Here is a 21,466-nt window from a genome sequence, read left to right on the forward strand (position 1 = left end):
GTTGGAAGGGACCTTAAAGGTCATCCAGTTCCAACCCCCTGCATGGGCAGGGACACCTCCCACCAGACCAGGTTGCTCCAAGCCCCATCCAACCTGCCCTTCAACACTGCCAGGGATGGGGCAGCCACAGCTTCCCTGGGCAACCTGGGACAGGGTCTCACCACCCTCACATTTAATTATTTCTTCCTAATGTCTCAACTCAGTCTCCCCTCTTGCAGTTTTGATCCATTCCCCCTTGTCCTCTCACTACAAGCCCTTGTAAAAAGTCTCTCCCCATCTTTCCTGTAGCCCCTTCAGCACTGGAAGGTGCACTAAGGTCTCCCTGGAGTCTTCTTCTCTCCAGGCTGAACAGCCCCAACTCTCTCAGCCTGTCTCCAGAGCAGAGCTGCTCCAGCCCTCTGATCATCTTTGTGACTTTCTCCAGGAGCTCCATGTTCTTCTCGTGTTGGTGGCTTCAGACCTGAACATAGTACTCAAGAACTGAACATAGGATATGAAAACACAAGGCCACGTCACACACTGCATTTTAAAAATGTAGAGATTGGACCAGGTGATCCTTGAAGTCCCTTCCAACCTAGCAATGTATGATTCTATAATATGATTAATGGCACAACAATTGGATAAGTGCTTGTCAGAAGTTACGTGCAACCCTCCTAAGCAAGGATAAATTAAAAACTCACCATCACTGAGATCTTGCAGAAGGTTTTCTTGGCATGAAAAGTCCAGCTTCACTTTTATGTTTACAGTAAATGTTGCAATTTTTCCAGGTTTTAGAGGAAACTGGGAGAGGGTATCTTCTAGATTCCAACTCAAGAAGTCCCCATACAGCTTCTCTGTATTAAAATAAGTATTTCATGAGCATAAATCCTGTGTTAAGGCAGTTAAAAGTTTATAACTGTTATAGAGAGTATTAACTGACTTGTAATTTTCTGTTTATGTTCTAAAATACTCAGAATTAAGACATTAAAGTGAATGTAAGACTAAAAAGACATTAGAGCTGTTACTGACATTGACCTGGAAGCATGTAGATCACAAAGCTCAAAATACCACTCTAAGTGAAGAAAAACACTACCAGAAGAAAAATATTCCACAAGAGGCACTGTCAACCAACCACATCCAATACTCATGGAAGCAACCTGAAGGCAACTAAAAGTACATCTGGTTTTAAATCATACACACTCCAACTGAGGAAATGGCACATGAATGCAAAAAGCACTTCATCAAAACATTCCACTAAAATAAATCGGGTACAATTCTGAAACACAATGAAGAAAGCTGTGAAGACTGCTGGCTTCATTCTTTTAATGAAGTCCTTTCTCAAAACTAAGAAGCATAAAGTATACATGACCGAAATATGAAGGATGATGCCAGAGAGGATAGCTTGTGTTACATGATACTTGGAGAAATTCCATGTCACTGGTCCATATGAGATACAGCATCTGCGATTACCAGCTCCTCTGCCCTAAGCCTAAAGTGCCAGAGGTATTATGAGTAAAAAAAAAACCCCAATGTTTACTGTTCATCAATATCTTGAGATACTTTATCCAGCTATTGAGCCTCCTTATTACTCTTGTAACATCAAAAGATCCACCTTCAGCTAAAGAGGAGCAGAAGGTTAAGTCCTCAGGGTGAATCAGTCCTGTGTTACTGCAAGCTGTGAAGCAGGCCAAAAACTGCAGTCATGGACACTGAAGTACCTCCAGCAGAAGCAATCCAAAAGAGCAAATCATTTTTCCTTCAGAATGACAGGAGAGGTTGTTACATACTAGACTGGTACAATAAGACAGTGACTTAACCCAGTGAATTAATCCTACTTCAGCAGAAGACCCCTGTGAGAACAAGGGCTAATGAACACGAGACATCTCTCAGTTGTTGAAAGAAGGTCTCACCCTGGTCGGGTGGTCTGTAAGGGACTCCCACTAGGATATCAGCCTCACTGGCCTTCCCCTTTATCCTTACCCACAAACACTCCACCTTGGTGTGTCAAACATTGAATTCTAGGCAGTCAAAGCACTCCTCACCATATCATGTCACTCCACCACCTCCCTTGCCTTGTCTGTCCCTTCTCAAGAGATGCAGCGCTCCAACCATGCGACTCATCCCACCACGTTGCCATGATAGCACGGTGCCATGGTCTGGCTGATGTGGTGGTGTTAGGTCATATCCTGGACTCGATGATCTCACAGGTCTTTTCCAGCCTCAATAACTCTCTGATTCTGTGATCTCTACCTATGAGATTTCTCACTTTTGCCCTTCCAGTTCTTTTCCCCACCTTGCTAAGGGGGAGGATGGGGGAAGGGAGTGAGCAACTGGGTGGGGGCTTCAGTCCCAGCTGGGGTCAACCCACCGTAAAGTCTAATATTTGCAAGACCATACAATGTTAAACACTGCAGAGAAGTCTACTAATATGGAAAATAAGCATCATGGTTTGGCTGGCATAATCCTAAAAATATATTTATTAATTTATTGTAGCGAAGGATACGATCTTCAAGGGACCCTGAAGAATTCTTCTAAAGGCTCATTTAAAGACCATTTCAGCACTGCTTTACGTGACATGAGGACCACTGAAAGTCACAGTTCATCTCCACTTCACACCAGGCTACTCCATTCAAGAGCAAGTTAGTATATTGCCATGTCAGAGCCTTTCCAAACCCATCACCTAAGATCTATTTGTGAGAAAACAGGGTGGGAAGGCTGCCTCAACAACTACCATCTAGAATTAAGGATTTTTTTTTAAAAAAACAGACAACTAATTAAAATTCCAGTCTAAACTTGGTTGATTTGCACTGAAACAACTGCAGCTAGGGAAGGGGAAAAAGTGATTTTTCCATTAATTTCTACCTAAACAATAGCTGCTCTGTCTGAGCTATCATTTTCTCACAGACCATCAATTGTCTTTCCACATCAAATCAATATTATAGACTTCATCATAAAAAGAAAGAAGAGGCAAAAATCAAAAAATCCTCCTAATAATTATTTCCTTAAAGTCACCTCCATCTCATCTAATGATTTAGCTGTAACCATATCACTGTTCTATATCTGTTTTCAAGAAAACAAGTAACTTAACAACTACAGCAACCTCTGTACCCTTTTCCTGGTTAAGTAAAAATATAAGATGCTAAAGGGATGTTCTTCCTCAGTGTATGCAAAGAAGAATGACACATCCCAAGCACCTGAGTGTATCTTCAGCTTAATGAACAAAGAGCTTTCAAAAGGTATTTTCATTAAGTAGGAGATTTATTTGAAGATACGAGAAAAAACACTTTCCAAGTGAGAGTAGCCCTTGCAGATACTCTCTAATTTATCACCTACAAGACAACTGAAATTTAACTGAAATAATTTAACTCTTCAACTATTTAGCTTTAGAGAGTAAAACCATTATGAGAAGCCGTAATCTGTTTGCACGTCCCTACCACCACAGATTCATGCTGTTGTAGAGAACAACTTGCATTAGGACCTGTTGCCATTTTTCACAAAATTATTTGCTCTTCAGATAACCAGTGAACAAACAGAACCATAAAATGATTCATTTAAGAACTACTTACTTTTAAAGGAACAAATTCAAGTTAGACTAGCAATGCTAAAATGTTAGACTAAAATGCTTTATAGAACAAGAGCATAGACAAAGACATTTCTTTCAGCAACCATGCTGACAGCATTAAGTTGTTCTGCAAACTACATTCACCACTTGATCAGATTCATTTCCAGAAAGTTAATCTACACTAGATTTCGAAATAATTAAGAAAGTTATAATGTCAAAGGCAAGAACCTCAGAAGAACCTCACAAAATCAAGTAGGTAGACAAAAAGATGGATCTCAACACATATAAAGTTAAAAAAATTCAATCTCAGGGAAAGAAATGATGAGCCATGCCTGGTATGTTGAACTTGGAACTGGCAGTTCCAAACCCGGAAGGAAACTCTAGAGGGATCATTGATGGTCCCCTGGAATCATCAGCTTAGTGAACAGCAATGATGGGGAAATAAACAAACCAAACCAACCCAAACCCAAAAAAAATGCAGGTCATTGTTGTGAAGGACACTAAGAGCAAGTCAGAGGAGGGGGGACATTTTTGCAGCTGCATAAAACCTTGGTGTGCTCATATCCTAAGTGTTATTTGCAATTCTGGTTTCTGCACTGCAAGGACGACAATACTAGAGGTAGAGACATTCTAAAGAAGGGTAAATAAAATGTTTCAGGGGTGGAACAGGTGCCGTGTGAGTGGAGATTTAAAATGCTGGGACCCTTCAGTTTGAACAAAAGGTTGAGTAGGGGAAGATAGTTCAGTTCACAAAAATTGCAAAGGTGGCAGATAAAATGCATGCAGAACTGTGCCCTGGTATGGGAATTGGGAGCACTTGGTAAAACTAGTAGGAGATCAGATTAAAACAGATAAAGCACTTCCCTGTCCAGCTGGTAGTGAACTTCTGAAGGCTGCAGGTTGTATCTTCACCAGGACATCTGAACTAATGAAGAAAAGCCTGCCTGCATTCACAACCCACTATGGAACATACGTCAACTCCAGTTTGAAAGACTTCACAGTTCTGGTGGGGAGGGGGGGGGTAAGGGTAAATAGATCTATTTTATTTACCTTTAAAAAACTACTCCATCGTTTTTTAAAATGGGTTACCTGGACTTCAGAGCAGATGTTTCATGTCTGGTCTGGCACAGCTAAAAGCTGAGATCACAAGCAGATGAGTTCCAAGCCCATGGGAAGACTACAACTAGGCAGGTGAACTCATTTCTCCATGTTTAAATTCTAGAGGTCAATCACTTCTAGGAAAGATCAGTGATTTTGCTTCACCAACCCATTCCATTCCCTGTGTGCAGCTGCTGCTCACTCCTACAGCAGCTGCAAAAGACTTCTGAGCAAGTGCCAAGACTAAAAGAACCAAAGAAAATCAGGTGAAACCAAGGCTGATGAAAAGCTCTTTGTATTTGGCTGAAATTGGAGAACAACTTCTCACAGGCTCCCAAGTTGACAGGCAAGCTGTGGTGATGGCAGATGAAGATGCCTAACAGCTTTTAAGGAGACCTTCAGCAGTTCAAATCTCAGGCACATTTCAGCTGAGGAACAGTCAAGAACATCCAAGAGACAACTTTTCAATGCACACCAGGTAGTTCCAAAGCATCTGCACATGCTCTCAACTAGGTATGAAATATCAAGTGAAGAGTCTGTGTTGCTGTTGGAGATGGTTTCATGTTGTATGCACATTATTTCCATGCCTGTAAAATCACTGACCAAACTGAGCTGCTGGCATTACAAAGCTTAGCTCCTTGTTGATCACCAGAATCCTTTGTCACATGTCATGCTGTGCAGTGAGCCCACTAAATGGACAAAAATGGGAAAGAGTCCACTTAAAAAGGCAAAGATCCATCCTTTGCCAGACCTGCATGCAGTCACATTTGAAACGACATAATTGGTACCTGCTTAATGGGGACCATCAGTTTTTTTGCCATGGGGAACATTTGTCAGTGATTGATGACACAGTCCCAGCAGAGTCATTTAAAAATCCCTGCTGTTTCATATTTAAGAATTAACTCTGCTGCAACAACATGGTTCAACCTGAGCATACAGTTCCACATACAGAACTGTGTTTTGCTTCCAGCAGGCAATGCAAGAAACTGAAGACTGGGCCTGACAGGACCCTGATAACATAATCCAAAGCTTTGCTTTCTAAAGAAGATGGGATAAAATGATTTCCAGAGGTCCCTGCCCAAGTAGACTTCTCTTCACTGCATGGTTCTCACACTCTCAGAACAAAAAGTATTCGGTCCTTCTCAAAATTACCCCTCATTTCTGAGCTTGCAAAATGGTGATTTAAGTATTGCATCCTGATGAGGAGGCATATTTGTAATTTACTCATCACAAATCTTCCTTTTTCAAATAAAGACAATTATTACCATGCCTAATAACATCTAAGAGACTGCTAAGTACACAAAGAGGGTTCATTATAAACATTTTCTACAGAGAAACAAAAGATGAAGCTCATAGCTGAGTGTATCAACTTTTCTCCTTTTCCCCCATCGTTTTTAATCCAAGCTGATGGCATTAAAATTGACAAGAGTCTCTACTTGAAAATTCTGAACCAATTAACTGTGTAATGTTATGTACTAAGAGTCTGATTAATCTGATTTAGAGTCCCATATATTCCACTATTTAACACATTTCATTGCATAAACATCACCATTTAACACACGTGCTGTATTTGCTCTTTTCATTCCATACACAGAGCACCCAGAAGAGTAGGAGCACACTGGAATTAAATAGGAAAAGCAAGTCATCATACATTTCAGCTTCTAAAATTATTCTTAGCAACAAATTTCAGACAGAAAACCTATTCTTAGCTGACTGGCAACTGCTGTTCTCTCAGGCTGCAGAGAAGAGTATGCTCTGTTGAAAAAAAAAAAATCAGGAGCTGGAATACTGAAATGAACAAAACTCAGCAGCTCTCACATTGCATTTCAATACTCTGGCACTGACAGAATCAAACCTGCAATAAAATAAGGTATTTCTGTTGTAAGTAAATATTACCTTAATTGTCACCTGTAGTTCTGTTAATGTAATTAACATCATTTTCATAACGAGGACAAACAAAAAAATTATAAAACACATCACAAAACAAAACCAAGATTCACCTATCAGGCTACTTTTCAATAAGGAGAAGTAACTGGAAGCATGAGCTGTACTATATTTCTTCCATACCTTCCAATATTCTTTTAACTCACAAGAGCTTATTTTATTTATTGCGTTGTTTTTAGTCTTTTATGCCATTTTTTTTCTTATTGCTCACTGAGCTGGAGATAGGCTTATTTACTTCTGCTCCCTCGAGTAGGATAAAATTACTGCCAATGGTAATTTATGTACTTAACTAATCAGTTTATTTAGACATAAGAAGAAACTAATTTCGACCAAATATTCTTGCTTTTTACTACTTGTTGCCTCAGGTTTATTTTTTTTTTCCTAGTAACATTAAAATAAAATTCAGATTTCCAAAGAACAGGTGATCTTTGCACACACTGATGGTTCTACAGTTTCTTCCATTTTCTTTCTACATTTTCTTACATCCTCTTTCATCTCTATATTCCTACAATAAAATCAAACTGAATTATTTGAGTAGGGATGATGGTTGAACTCTGTGATCCCAAGGGTCTTTTCCAACCTAAATAGTTCTATGATTCTAAGATTACAGTTCCTTAACAGGGATCGTGATATTTATTCTAAACTGACCTAGAAGAAGCATAACACAACCACTTCCCCTTTTATCAGTGAAAAAGTGAGCTTTATTATTCCTAAATTATTATTATTAATAATAATATTGTTGTTGTTATTATTACTGTTGTTGTTATTATTATTATTATTCAGTATACACACCCTTAGTGTTAAGTGTTTTTGCTGTGACCTCCAGCTTCTCCAAAGGTTCTGTTCCAATATTTTCCAACTTGATGATGAGCTGCTGGGTCTCTCCATTGTAAAGCTGGACAGACACATTAGTGGAGATTTCATCCCCTGAAGAAGGCTGAAGTGTATGAGCAGACCTGCAAAATGTGACACACAAAGTACTATGATAAACATCTTCAGTCCTGTCCAACTTACTATCTTCTATCAACTGTTCTTTGAAGACTCCAACTACTGCTCTGCAATCTTGAAAGTGTTGGATCTCATTTTCCATTCTTGTTTTTTTTGCAGGGTAAATGTTATAACCATTGCAGACAAACACTGATAATTTATGCATAAGACAAGTAAGAGTTCAAACAATACCAAACGTGTATTCCTAACTGTGAAAGCTTGTTAAAAAATTGCTGCAAAAAAAAAAAAAACAAACAACAAATGTAAGGGAAAAGAACAAAAGGAAGAGCAGGTCATTAGTATGAGTAAACTTGAAAATAGTGGTATCTGATCAAACAAGTGTTGGAACACTAGGGTGGAGTAACAATGAGTCTCAAGAGCTGAATATAAAATAAAAATAATAAAACACAAAACTGAGGAGAACAGGAAGTTGAGCAGTACATAGGAGAAACCAGAGGGAAAGTCATCTGTGAGATCCTAAAGTCCAGGCTGTGCTCTGATCAGCCCATAAAAACTACGAATGTCAGAATAAATTTAACTGGTGGGAGAAACAGCTACAAAGAGATGAAACCTTAGTACTCACAAGTGATGATATATTATCTCACACTGTTAGGCATTCCCAAACCCCAAAAATATGCAATAGATCACATCCTGGGCTGCATCCAAAGAAGAGTGACCAGCAGGGCCAGGGAGGGGATTCTGCCCCTCTGCTCTGCTCTAGTCAGACCCCACCAGGAATTCTGCGTACAGTTCTGGGGCCCTCAGCACAGGAAAGACATGGAGCTGTTGGAGAGGGTCCAGAGAGGGGCCACCAAGATGCTCAGAGGGCTGGAGCAGCTCTGCTATTGAGACAGGCTGGGAGAGTTGGGGCTGTTCAGCCTGGAGAAGAGAAGGCTCCAGGGAGACCTTAGAGCACCTTCCAGTGCCTGAAGGGGCTACAGGAAAGCTGGGGAGGGGCTTTTCAACAGAGAGGGCAGTGATAGGACAAGAGGTGATGAATTTAAACTGAAATAGGGTAGACTGAGGTTAGACATCAGGAAGAAATTCTTCACCATGAGGGTAGGAAGGCACTGGAACAGGTTGCCCAGGGAGGCTGTGGAAGCCCCATCCCTGGAGGTGTTCAAGGCCAGGTTGGATGGGGCTTGTGCAGCCTGGTCTGGTGGGAGGTGTCCCTGCTCATAGCAGGGGGGTTGGAACCTGATGGTCTTTAAGGTCCCTTCAAACTTCACCATTCTGTGATTCTATATATGGAATGAAGTTTAAAACACCTTTAATGACAGATAAGCTGCACAGACTTTTTAATGCAGGTATTCACCCAGCAACTGTTTTGTTAAGGAATCATAAACAGCATAAACAGCTACACTTCCTGGAGCAATATATTGTAAAAATAACTTACAGATGAAACAAAAATTATTCTACGAGTTATATGTGCTAGAGAAAATGAATGGTTATCTGAAGCTTCAGAAACATGGGAATTTGTTTAAATGAGCATCAAGTATTTCATTTGAAGGCAAGAAAAGTGTCAAACCAGTTGATTATTGAAATAGTAGATATGGACAGTGCTGCGACAGCATGTCATGGATAAAGGAGAAATGAGCAGTAACCTTGACCTTTGCTAGGAAGAACTAATAAAGGAGCTAAGACAATGCCATTTGAGTGAGCAGCTGAGGGCAAAAAGCTCATGGGAGCAGATCCTGAAAGAAATTCACAATGTGAAAGGTGAAACAGTGAATATAAATGAAGTCTTTAGAACAGGAAGGAGGACTGCAGAACACAACAGATGGGCAGAGAGTGACTGTATTTTTCATCCTAATGCAAAACGTTCAGAAGGGATCAAGGATACAAGGGCAAAAGCTACTGAGAGGAATGACTGTTAAACCTGTTGATAAACCCAGGTTCAGCAGATTCTTTTGGCAAGTATTACTGCTATCCCTCCTTCCTGTCCTATCCTTCCTCAGTACAAGTTAAGAAACCTCCACAAACTGAAGCAGATTTTAGTCATTCAGAATGCATCCATGACAACAAGTACTTAAAACATGTAGTTTTTGATAATTTAAAATTTACTGTCATGTATCATTACCATTGCAGTCCTCTGAGGTTTGGGCATTTGGAGCGACAGGGAAGAAGGAATTTCTTTTCTGCCCTCATATTTAGACAAAAATACAGAGGAACTGCATACTAACAGACCAAACAAATGGTACTTTCAGCTACTGCATAAATGGACATCTGAAACCTGAGCACAAGCTTATTCAACTTTCAATTTCTATTCTGTAAAACAGCTTCTTTAATTAAAAAGCATCTCAGTTCTTGCTTAAGTACTTTATAGTCACCAGCTTTGTTCTGAACTTGCAAGAACTCAGGTCTGAGGCTTGTCATGGGCATATTGGTAGATGAAAAACTATATATGAGAAAGCAAGGTGTGCTTGCAGGCAAGAAAGCCAACTCTATCCTGGGCTGCAACAGAAAGAAGAGTGGTCAGCAGGTCAGGGGAGGTGATTCTGCCCCTCTACTCCACCCTGGTGAGACTCGACCTGGAGTAACGTGTCCAGCTCTGGAGGCCCCAGCACGGGAAAGACACGGAGCTGTTGTAGCAGGTCCAGATGAGGCCACAAAAATGGTCAGAAAGTTGGAGCACCTCTCCTACAAAGACAAGCTGAGAGAGTTGGGGTTGCTCAGCCTGGAGAGGGCTCTAAGGAGACCTTCTTGCAGCCTTTCAATACTTAAATGGAGCTTATAAGAAAGGTGGAGGGACTTTTTATTCAGGTCTGTAGTGACAGGACAAGGGGCAACAGTTTTAAACTAAAATAGGGTAGGTTCAGATTGGACATAAGAAATTCCTTCCTGTGAGGGTGGTGAGACCCTGTCCCAGGTTGCCCAGGGAAGCTGTGGCTGCCCCATCCCTGGCAGTGTTGAAGGGCAGGTTGGATGGGGCTTGGAGCAACCTGGTCTGGTGGGAGGTGTCCCTGCCCATGAAGGGGGTTGGAACTAGATGATCTTTAAAGGTCCCTTCCAACCCAAATCAATCTGATTCTGTCTGCTCTGAACTTGTCCTGACCTGCCTGCATCTCTGGTTTGATTTACTGTCACAGCCATTTTTATTCTGACCTGTTGGCTACACCTGATTTGCTCAATTTCTGTTACCTCTGTTCAGCTTCAGCAAAGAAAGAACAAAGTGTAAAACTGTGATAGCAAACCAAAATGGTTTCAAGTGTTTTCTAGAGTGGAAAAAACAAAACAAAACAGCCCATCAACATCATAATCCTCTTGGTGAATGTCTCCAGATGCTGAGAGCTCCCTGGTATCCTCAGACTCAGGAATCTCAGAGGATCCCTGAGGATTCTGTGACAGAAAAGGTCAACCTTAGGCCCAGAGGAGCAGTGGGAGGGGTGAGCAGAACATCAGGAAAACAGGTAGAAAACAGGAAGTGTGTCCAGTGATTTTAAGTGTATTATTAAGAATGAGTCTTCGTCTGTACAGAATATTTTCAGCTCTCTTTTTTTCTTTCTTCTGTACTAGTAACAGTCTCATGTGGGAACATTGAGATACAAAATAGCAAATTTTAAGCATAAAGTGTTTTTCCTCTTTGACCATAAACAAGATTTTGAGCATAACAGTATAGCACAATTATCTCGGGACATTAGAAATACTCATCAAGAAGGAAACCCTTTGTCTGGCACAGTGGCATGAAACTTCTTGTGGAAATAACTGACATTTTTCATGTGAGAAGTCTTCTCCCATTTTATTTTTAAATTTGTCATTTTCTTCCCTCAATTTTCTTACTATGTGAGCTTCTGCATTAGGATTGCTTCACTCAGTAATGTAATATTTTTATATACTATATATATGATATATCTAAATTTATACACAAGCAGATATAAATGCACATAATCACAAAAATGTATACTGCTAGAGTCATTCTCAACCCAGACCAAGCTTTATGAGTGCACCCTCAGCAAGTCTGCAGATTACATCAAGTTGGGTGGGAGTGTTGATCTGTGTGAGGGTAGGAAAGCTCTGCAGAGGGGTCTGGACAGGCTGGATCAATGGTCAGATACAGAGGTAATGGAAACACCACCCATGGAGGTAATTCAAATGTAACTAGAGCATGTTCTGAGCAACTTGAACTAACATTTAAGTCATATCACTTGTCAAAGTTGACTTCCTTTGTACAAGATCCTGGACCAGAGGCCCCCTTTCCAACCTACACTGTTCCATTGAGTGCCTCTTCAAGAGTTTATGAACAATAAGCCCTTAAAGGATTCAGTCTTTCTTTTAAAAGTATTATGTTAATAATAAATAGCCATTACACTCCCGCAGTTAATTAAATCTAAAAATATTTTCCATTAAACTCCAAGATTTCAAGCAGTAAAAAGAACTCCTATTCTAAAGTAAAAAGCACAGCTATAGTTTGTCTTGTTTTACTAAAGCACTGATTATATACACACACAGAGGAGCTTTTATTCAGCCTGCAAGTAATGTTTAAATATGAGCAAATAGAATAACAATGATGTTTCCCACCTTGGAAGGGAGGTACTGATCTGCAGCCTTGGCAAAGCTGGAATGACTTCAACAGAACAGCCATTGGTCTTCACTCCTGGCAGATTGTCCAGGAGGCAATCACTGAAGACTCCAAAAACTGAAGTATGGTAACCTGATTTTTAGAAGAAAACACCAACATGTTGTGAATCTTTCTGCTTTCTGAAAGTCCAAAAGTACTAAGGATACTAGTCAGACCGTGCCAATATTTCTGCTCTTCAAACCACCACCTCCTCTACAGGAGAATCTTCCATAAAATATGCAAAAGGTTTTCAAACCCACTAAATAATGTTATTAAGTCCATGACAACTTACAAGCAACACATGTATGTCTGCATCTGAGACATGTAAAGTGAAAAATAATAATAATCCATGAACATACCATGCATTACGGTAAGTTCTGCAGAACCTTCACAAGATCAACATCACAAGTCATACAATAGAGACCACCATTTTACACCACATCACCTAATCCACTGGTGCACATAAAACCTGTTACCCTTCAACATATGTTAACAGCTCCATGTTTCCTCCAAAGAAAGTTTATATGAACAAGTCTCAGCTGTATCTAAAAGCTAAGGGAAAAAGAAACCTAAAGGAAATAAATCAGGAAAAAAAAAATAATAATAAAAAAAAAATATATATATGGCACATGCATACATAGACACCTGCTATAAAAGACCACAGCTTGTCCTCCAAAAGTTCAGTTTAGTAGGAAATCTCTCCACACCAGTTCCTCACCAGGCAATATATACCAGCCATATCTGAAGGAAAATTTCATATATTGACACACAAACAGATGCCAAATACAGAAATCAACTCCTCTACTTTCAATATATATTTAGTATGTGAAGCTAAAGCAGACAACTACAGCACAGATGTTCTGCAGGCTTTGATGCTGTTCTGTATTTATTGAAATAGTCGAGGAATTGTTTTACGAGCAGGCAGAAAAGCACTGAAGAAAAACTCAGTAAGAACAGTTTCTTCAAGTTCCAAACCTTTCTTCTGTTGGTGTTAATGGTTCCTTTCCTGTAGCCCTGTGTTCCAAGAACATGCACTTGAAATTACGTGTTGGTAAGATGACCCAGTCCTACTACTTGTTGAATCCATCATCTTCACACAGATCTCCTTTTCTAGGAGACTGTTCTGTTTGTCTTCTACATAAGCTCTTTAAATCTCTTTACTTACTACAAACACAATTCTATTTAGGCTTATAAATGAAATGTTATCTCGACTGCAGCAGCCTACACACATTGACTAAATTGTTTCTACACAAACAATCTGCAAAAATTTCTGTAATCTTACATCAACACTATATATTTAAGGAAAATAAACTGCAAGATTTATCTTCTGCATTCTCATGACAAAGTTCAAGTAATCCTCCTCAGAAGCTTTCCAAATGAAAGCATTAATAAAGGGGACTTTGAATTCATTATCCTTTTCCTCTCATATGTGAGATATTGTAAATATGTGTTCATTAATACTGTTAAAACAGAAATTTCTCAAGCTGTGTTTTTTCTCTACTATAGAAAACAAGATTTTTTTGTTTTGGTTTGGTTTTATTTTACATACCAAGAATTCAGAATGGCAAATATATAAAGTACAGAAATTCAAAATGTGTTGTAGAAACATATAATCCAGAGAGACATAAAACACAAGGTTGTTTTGCTAGGAAGAGAATGATTAAAGACACCCCTTACCATTGACAGTGATCTGCCCAGTGGTTTGAGGAACACCAACAAGAGTCACTGGATAGAGCCCAGATTCAGCAGGTAGAGAAAGAGCTGCAGGAAGAGATTCAAATTCTACTCCTGTTGTCAAGAGACTCTGAAAAAGTCAGAGGACACAGGTAAGTCCATTTATGACATACACTTACATTTTTATCAGTTAGATTTTAATCCCTGGCATTATATCACCCAAACTTTCACAGAATCACAGAATGGTCAGAGCTGGAAGGGACCTCTAGAGATCATCTGGTCCAACTGCTAAAGCAGGATTGCCCAGAGCACATTACCCAGGAATGCATCCAGGTGGGTCTGGAATGTCTCCAGAGAAGGAGATTCCACAACCTCCCTGGGCAGCCTGTCCCAGGGCTCTGTCACCCTCACTGTAAAGAAGTTTTTCCTCATATTTAAACGGAACTTCCCCTGTTCCAGCTTGTGCCCATTGCCCCTCATCCTGTCACTGGGAGCTACTGAAGAGTCTGGCTCCATCCTCCTTGTGGGCATTAATAAGGTCTCCTCTCAGCCTTCTCTTCTTCAGGCTAAAGAATCCCAGCTCTCTTAGCCTTTCCTGATCAGGAAGATACTCCAATCTTTTACGATTTATTCCAATTTGCTCATAGCAACTCTTTTCATTTTTACATTCCAGTGACTGAGGGATGCATTGAGAATTATGCCATGATTTGTATTCAACAGTGAAACATATTTCAGGATCTCAGGTGGAAAAAAATGTATGAAAACTAATACAAATTTAAACCCAGGCAGAGGAAAAAGAATGACTGATTCGATCTACATGATGATGTTTCATACCTATGTTTATTGTACCTGTGACCTCTATTTGCTTATATTTTGAACTGTGGAACTCAAACATCACTAGTGGCTCTTGCTTAGCTTTAATTGGAGTCCTAGCCAGAAAATATTTATCTATGGGGAGAAAAAAAATGGTGCATTTACAGATAGTAAGAGCAAGCCTTGCTTTTCTATCCAATCTAAACATCTTGGTGCGTTTGAAACCCAGTTAATTAACTGAAGATGCCTGAATACAGAATATTCTGTTGCAACTAAGAAATATAATGTTGTGAAGAACAGATGTCTAAGTTACCAGCTGCTTTTCTATATGGATAGATTTTTATTTTTTAATAAGGATGCCATAGAAGTATCTCCATCAATTAATGCAGTAAGTACAAGACTAAACCTGAACTCCATGAGGAAGCTTCACAGGGACTCAAAACTCTGTGAAAGAGGTAGATACTATTTTTGTAAAGACAGATGACAAAACTCATGCTTTCAGCCACAGAAAACCACAAAGAGACTGAAGACTGAACAAGGAGACTAAGAAGCAGCAGCCTTATCTGCACAGGGCCAGAACACCAGCACTGCTTTCCTCTGAAAACACCTCTGTTGGCCAGCTTTTAATCCAGCTGGGGTTTGAATGATGTACCTCTAATGCTCACATCAGCTCTACAAGGCAGACTAACCCTCTTGTGTACCCAATTCTCAATTAGAAATTAGGAAAATTGATATTCCCATAACAAGTACTTAAATAAATGCAAGTGTAACCACTGGAATTACCCAGCCAATGACTGAAACCTGACTTGTCATGTACATTAAGTTTTAATGGCCTGGTTTGCATTGGGATCAACCAAGACTTCTTCAAGCAGCTCCTAGATATTAAATAAAATCAACCCACCACTAATCAAAAACTGAACTGAATTCTCTCCTCTGAAGGCAGGGTGTCTTCTGGAGAATTAACAACCAACCATCTTTTATGTGCATGCTCCATAACAACTCATTAAATGCTTTGCACTTAAGATTTTTAACAATCCTAAAGACACCAGAAGCTTAAGAAAGCAAGATTTATCTTCTACTGAAGATCTGAAGTCATCAAGATTACTGTAATATATCCAAAAGCTAAGTTCTAGAAATTACTTCTTTGTAGACTTGACATTGTTGAGGCAGCACCTAATTCAATCAAAGCTATTCTTGCTCTATGGAATGGTATTTTGGAGAGCTTTTCTTTCCTAATACTGCACTAAATTCCATTTTATCATTTAAGTTGAGTTATAAGAAGACTGTGTCAAACCCTCATTTCTACTGAATTTTTGTCTCCCTGCAGCTTCTCCTGGAGACTTCAGCCATCAGAAACAATCCACAGAAAAAGTAAATAAAAACCAATTCTCTCTCCTCATAGATTCACCACCCAGTCTGTCAGAACACTGATGATTTTTGGTCCTCACTGCAGATTTTTGATTCTCACTGCAGAAACACAAGCTTGGTCACTACTTTTCCAGAAGGTCCATTGATGTAGCTGGGAGCTGGAGCAGTCTTTGTTTGCACCCTTGATGATACTTTCTTGCAGCATTGCAGAATAAGGAGATCAAAATAATTATTGCAATAACTACACAACACAAACTAATTTTTGATATGATGCAACATAATTGACTGCATGTGACTGAATACTAATCCTTCTAGTGGGATTCACTTCAACTAAATCCTTTCATTCAAGGACTTCAAGTTTTAAAACAATCAATGACCAACAAAAACCAAACCCTCCAACCTCTTCTTTAGTCTCAGCTATAGCTAATCTAAGTAAATCAAATTGATAGGGACTGCTAAATATTATTGAACCCCATCTCCCTACTCTGAATGCAGAGCCAGCTCCACCTTAACCACTCCCAGTATTTTTATCTGGTGAGTTTTGGAATGTCTCTCAGTGATAGTCTCTAAGAAGGGATTAGGTAACTTAATTAAGTGGTTAAACTGGATGGCCTTTCCCATTCAGATTTACTCCTTATACTACACTGAACTTACCTTGTAACAAATTGTTGTTTTTCCATTCATAGAATCATAGAATGGTTTGGTTCAGATGGGGCTTTAAAGATCATCCAGTTCCAACCCCCTGCATGGGCAGGGACACCTCCCACCAGCCCAGGCTGCTCCAAGCCCCATCCAACCTGCCCTTCAACACTTCCAGGAATGGGGCTTCCACAGCTTCCCTGGGCAACCTGGGCCAGGGTCTCAGCAGCCTCACACACATCTCACCTGAATCTCTCCTCTTCCAATTTTAATCCATTCACCCTTGTCCTTTCTCTACAAGCCCTGGTAAAAAGCCCTTCCCCAGCTTTCCTGTAGCCCCTTCAAGTACTAAAAGGCCACTATAAGGTTTCCTCAGAGCCTTCTCTTCTGCAGGCTGAACAGGAAAAAAACAACCTCAAGGGAGGTGATGAAGCAGCACATCCCAGATAAATGCATCTAAAGTAGCTGTGCTTGCATATCTCTGGGCTGCCATTTGACCTCAAAATTGCCAGTGAAAACCTCACAGTGCAGTGAGAGTTTTGATCTATAACACCAATGAGTTCCCTCATTGCAGGGAATTGAGGCCTGGAATGAACCCAAGCCAAATAACCCTGAAGAAACTAAAGATCACAACCACAGGGAAAAAATAATAGGGAAATTAACTCAGAAAAATTAAATAAATCAATGGTAATATTTTTTAAAAGGGTAATGGCCAAGGCTCAGGAAAGGCAACAATCACAAGGCAGCTGTTAGAGAAAGCATCTTCTTGGTCACAGGATTTAAACTCAGGATATGTTAACAGTCAAATCCAGAAAAAAATCAAGATAAATAGACAGCAATAGACAAAAAAGCACACAAATGCCTCTGGAGTGCAATCACCAGAAATGGGCAAGTGCTCTTGGATTAGAAGGAAGAGCTACTAGTAAGAGAAATTGCTGGTATTAAATCGATATAATAACAGTAGAGAAGGGGAAAAAAAATGCTACATACAGTGGAGATTGCTCCCTAACCCCTGAATTTGTATCAAAATGACACCCTTGGATCATGCTGATCACAAACACAGCCTGTTGATCACAGATAACTGCTAAAGCAAAGTAAGTACTCAGCACAATTTTTCTTAGGATGCATTAAGAATGCATTCTCAGTCTATTCTTTAACACCAAAAAACATGGAAACCAAGGGCTTTCCTACAGAACAAATGCAATGGAAATGCCAAAGCACCTGCACTAAGCACATACTATGCCTGGACTAGAAATAAAAGAGCCTGAAGCACATTATCACAGGAAGGAGAATACAGCATTCATGTCTCTGATTATAAGAGTTCTACCATTCAGTAAAACTTTGAAGTTTTTAAAGTAAAGATATGAATAAAACAGAAACTCATCGAAATAGGAAAAAAGAAAACCCAATATAAAGCTCAGGTAGCTTTGGAGTTCCAGACAAACTGAAATCAAGATACTTAACCCTTCAAACTTAACCCACACAAATAAGTCTTTTAAGACAATGACATATCTAGAATCTCTGAAAGGCATTTTCAATATTATAGCAGAATTCAGCAATATTTGCCCAACATTGCCCTCTGGTGCCTGAAACTTTTTTTAGATTAACAGTCACAATCAAATCAAGGCTGAAGTTCTGTCATATCCTTTACAAACACAATAAAAAATAAAAGGAAGTGTTAGATTTCTTTTCCCTTGAGTCTTATACCTTATTTCAAGTAATACTACTTAGTATTCATTGCTCTTTCTGACCTTATAGGAAAAGCTTACCCCTACACAAAGTCTCCTCCAGGCAATATATGAAACACACACACAAAAATCAATTTTACAGTTCCTTGTATTCCTATAAAGCAATTTAAATTGTCTTAAGAGTGAAGAGATGCAGGCTATTATCACAGCATGTCTTTCAATCACTTCAAACACCAATTTAGTTTTACAGAAACAAAACAAGTCGTATGTCAATGGCAGCATTTGGGGATGAAATGAGTATGTAACTGGGTTTTTTAGGCTTTACTTGCCTATCCTGAAATGCAGCCATTCTTGTTTTAAAGGAACACTGTCATCAAAGTTAGTTTTCACACTGAACATACTATATACCATGTTGCCAAACAATTTGCTGTCAAATATTTATTTAAAAGGAATTTTGCCTTACTATTTCTAATGACACTCTAGGCAGGCTTAGAAAACACCAAAGATGACCATTTTCATCTTTCTTCCCTTCACCTTTTTTGTCTGCATTCTTGCCCAATACAGCTTCAATTAAATTTTGTCTAGGAAGTAAATGTTCTCTCAAGATGGCAGAAACACTACAAAGATGGGAACTCACTAAAGAGCAGTTCAGGGAAACAACTTAAATGATCATCAGGTAAGTTATGGGACTGACTATAGAGATTTATCAGAATTGCAGCTGGTATTTTTAAACATCAGCAAAGGGCTCTTGGCTAATGGTAAAGTTTTGAAGTTTACCAAAAAAATGTAACCACCATTTTTATACCGTCATTAATCAAATTACCATATTTAAAATTGTCTTCAAATAAACACACTCCAAACAGAAGATAATAATGAGCTTTTAATCCTATAAACTACATTAGCCCATGTTTTGGGTGAGTATTTTTTAGTTTCTCCATATTATTTAATACAGTTTGTGCTACTGTGTATATACTGCAGCCTTCTTAGAACCACAGTTATATTTTCTACAGTAAGTGCAAAAGAAATGCTTTCACTCAATAAATAACATTGTCTCAGGTTGTTTTGTTGGGTTTTTCTGGCCTTTAATATGAAACTTGAGAAACAGAGAGGGAAAAGCAGCTAAAATCTTAGAGGACTTAACACTCTTCGCACTGAATCTTCACGTGCGTTTAATTTTAATAGTAGATCTCACTAGACTGTACAATGATTTACTGCTTTAAACATTTATCCCAGGATGCAACATAAATCCATCAGAGATTTCCCAGAATTTGGGGCTTCTTTCGAAGCACTGAGATCTGAAGGCCAGTTTTTCCTGAAGGGAAGACAGGCTCAGTCACTGCAAGAGACAGAATCGATCACTCCCATCCTTGAACCAGTCTGTACAGAAATCAATATTCCTGGGAGAAAAAGTGAAGGGGTGGATACAGTTATTTACAGCTGAAAATCCCATCTCCTGTAAGCCTGGGCTCCACAACCAGGATCTCAAAAATATTCTGTCTAATCCATTGCAGTCCAAGCTAGTTAGGCTCATTTTTGTCTCTTTTACTCTGTTGATTTAAGGCACGTGCTAAGTTTTATTAAAGGACTTTGTCTGATCACCCCTGTGCTGTCTCCTACTTACTGAAATACACAGTTGTTGGACCTCATCAGCTCCATATTCCATGATTAAACATTTTTATTTGTTATTTTACAAACACTATTGCACCTTTCAATGGATCAGCCTTCTAACTATGAGGACAAAACCATGAAAAGGACAGAAAAGTAACACAGAAATGGGACACACATGAAGAACAGGTATCTAAGTAGAGTCCCAGGACATAAATATGCATGACAGGGAATAAACAGCAAAAACAACAAAGAGGGGCAGAGAGCTGTGAGAACAATAAAGTAAAACAAACAAAAAAATCAACTTTCAGCCATAACAAACAGGAAGACACATTAGGAAAAGTACCATGATAAAAGTTTGGATCGATGCCTCCAGCATTCATTTATACATTCAACAGTTAACAAATAATAAACTGAAAGATGAGGAAAAGGGAACATTAGAAAAAAGAAATAAGACCACAAAGTTCAGGACAGTTAAATGTTGATGAATGGTGAACCACAAAAAGGGTAAAGAACAAAGGAACAAGCAATGGGGAACTCAAAGAACTGCCAGTCTTTGGAAACAACCTTGAACCAGCACTCATACTGCAAAGGGAAGACACTGAGTCAGAAGGGAAAAACTTGTGGGAGAAATAAGCTGAATCTGCCACTGAATGACAGAAAAAGATACACTTGCTATGAAAATGATGCGATGAGACTAAGGAATATGAAAGAATGTGATACACAATGAGAATCAGACAACAAGGGGGCAGGGGACTGCAGGCATTGGGTGCACGTAAATAATAAACCCAAACATTTTAAAATATTAAACAGTGCACTGAATTATTAAAATACAAACAAATGAGCTTGTTCTTGGGATAAAGTAATAAGTACTCTCACATTCTGGAAAGCTCACAGAGGAGACTGGGAAATCAGAACAATTTCAGCTGGAGGGTAATGTGAGAGATCCTCTTGCCCAGCCCATTGCTCAAAACAGGAAACTCTGAGGGCAATGTAGGGTTTTAACTCACCTATAAACACAAGTTTTGAAGATTTCTAAAGCTGGATATTCCACATCCTCTGTGGGCAAGCAGTTCCAGTGTATGTTGGGGCTGTTCAGCCTGGAGAAGAGAAGGCTCCAGGGAGACCTAAGAGCACCTTCCAGTGCCTGAAGGGGCTCCAAGAAAGCAGGGGAAGGGCATTTGACAAGGGCTTGTAGTGAGAGGACAAGGGATAATGGATCAAAACTGGAAGAGGGGAGACATTAGGAAGAAATTCTTTAGTGTGAGGGTGGTGAGACACTGGAACAGGTTGCCCAGAGAAGCTGTGGCTGCCCCATCCCTGGCAGTGTTGAAGGGCAGGTTGGATGGGGCTTGGAGCAGCCTGGGCTGGTGGGAGGTCTCCCTGCCCATGGCAGGGGGGTTGGAACTGGATGATCATTAAGGTCTCTTCCAACCCAAACCAGTCTGTGATTCTATGATCACCCTCATGATTGGAAAAAGGGATCTTTTTATTAGGAAAGTCTTCCATTGCTGCAACATGTTCCCTGACTCCTCACCCTGACACTGGGCA

General features: G+C 39.6%; 1 protein-coding gene across 2 annotated transcripts in view; it reads right to left on the minus strand.

Moving 5' to 3' along the window:
• Positions 1-21,466, minus strand: part of TRAPPC9 (trafficking protein particle complex subunit 9) — a 485,651-nt gene that overhangs the window by 403,792 nt on the left and 60,393 nt on the right. For both annotated transcript variants that reach the window (XM_051612453.1, XM_051612451.1), the window contains 4 exons: positions 13,806-13,932; positions 12,089-12,221; positions 7,376-7,539; positions 681-833 (listed from right to left, as the gene is read on the minus strand). In XM_051612453.1, the coding sequence (XP_051468413.1) occupies positions 681-833; positions 7,376-7,539; positions 12,089-12,221; positions 13,806-13,932 (577 nt within the window). The remainder of the gene's footprint in view (positions 1-680; positions 834-7,375; positions 7,540-12,088; positions 12,222-13,805; positions 13,933-21,466) is intronic.

The sequence above is a fragment of the Apus apus genome, chromosome 2 (genome assembly GCF_020740795.1).
Source record: "Apus apus isolate bApuApu2 chromosome 2, bApuApu2.pri.cur, whole genome shotgun sequence".
NCBI lineage: Eukaryota > Metazoa > Chordata > Aves > Apodiformes > Apodidae > Apus > Apus apus.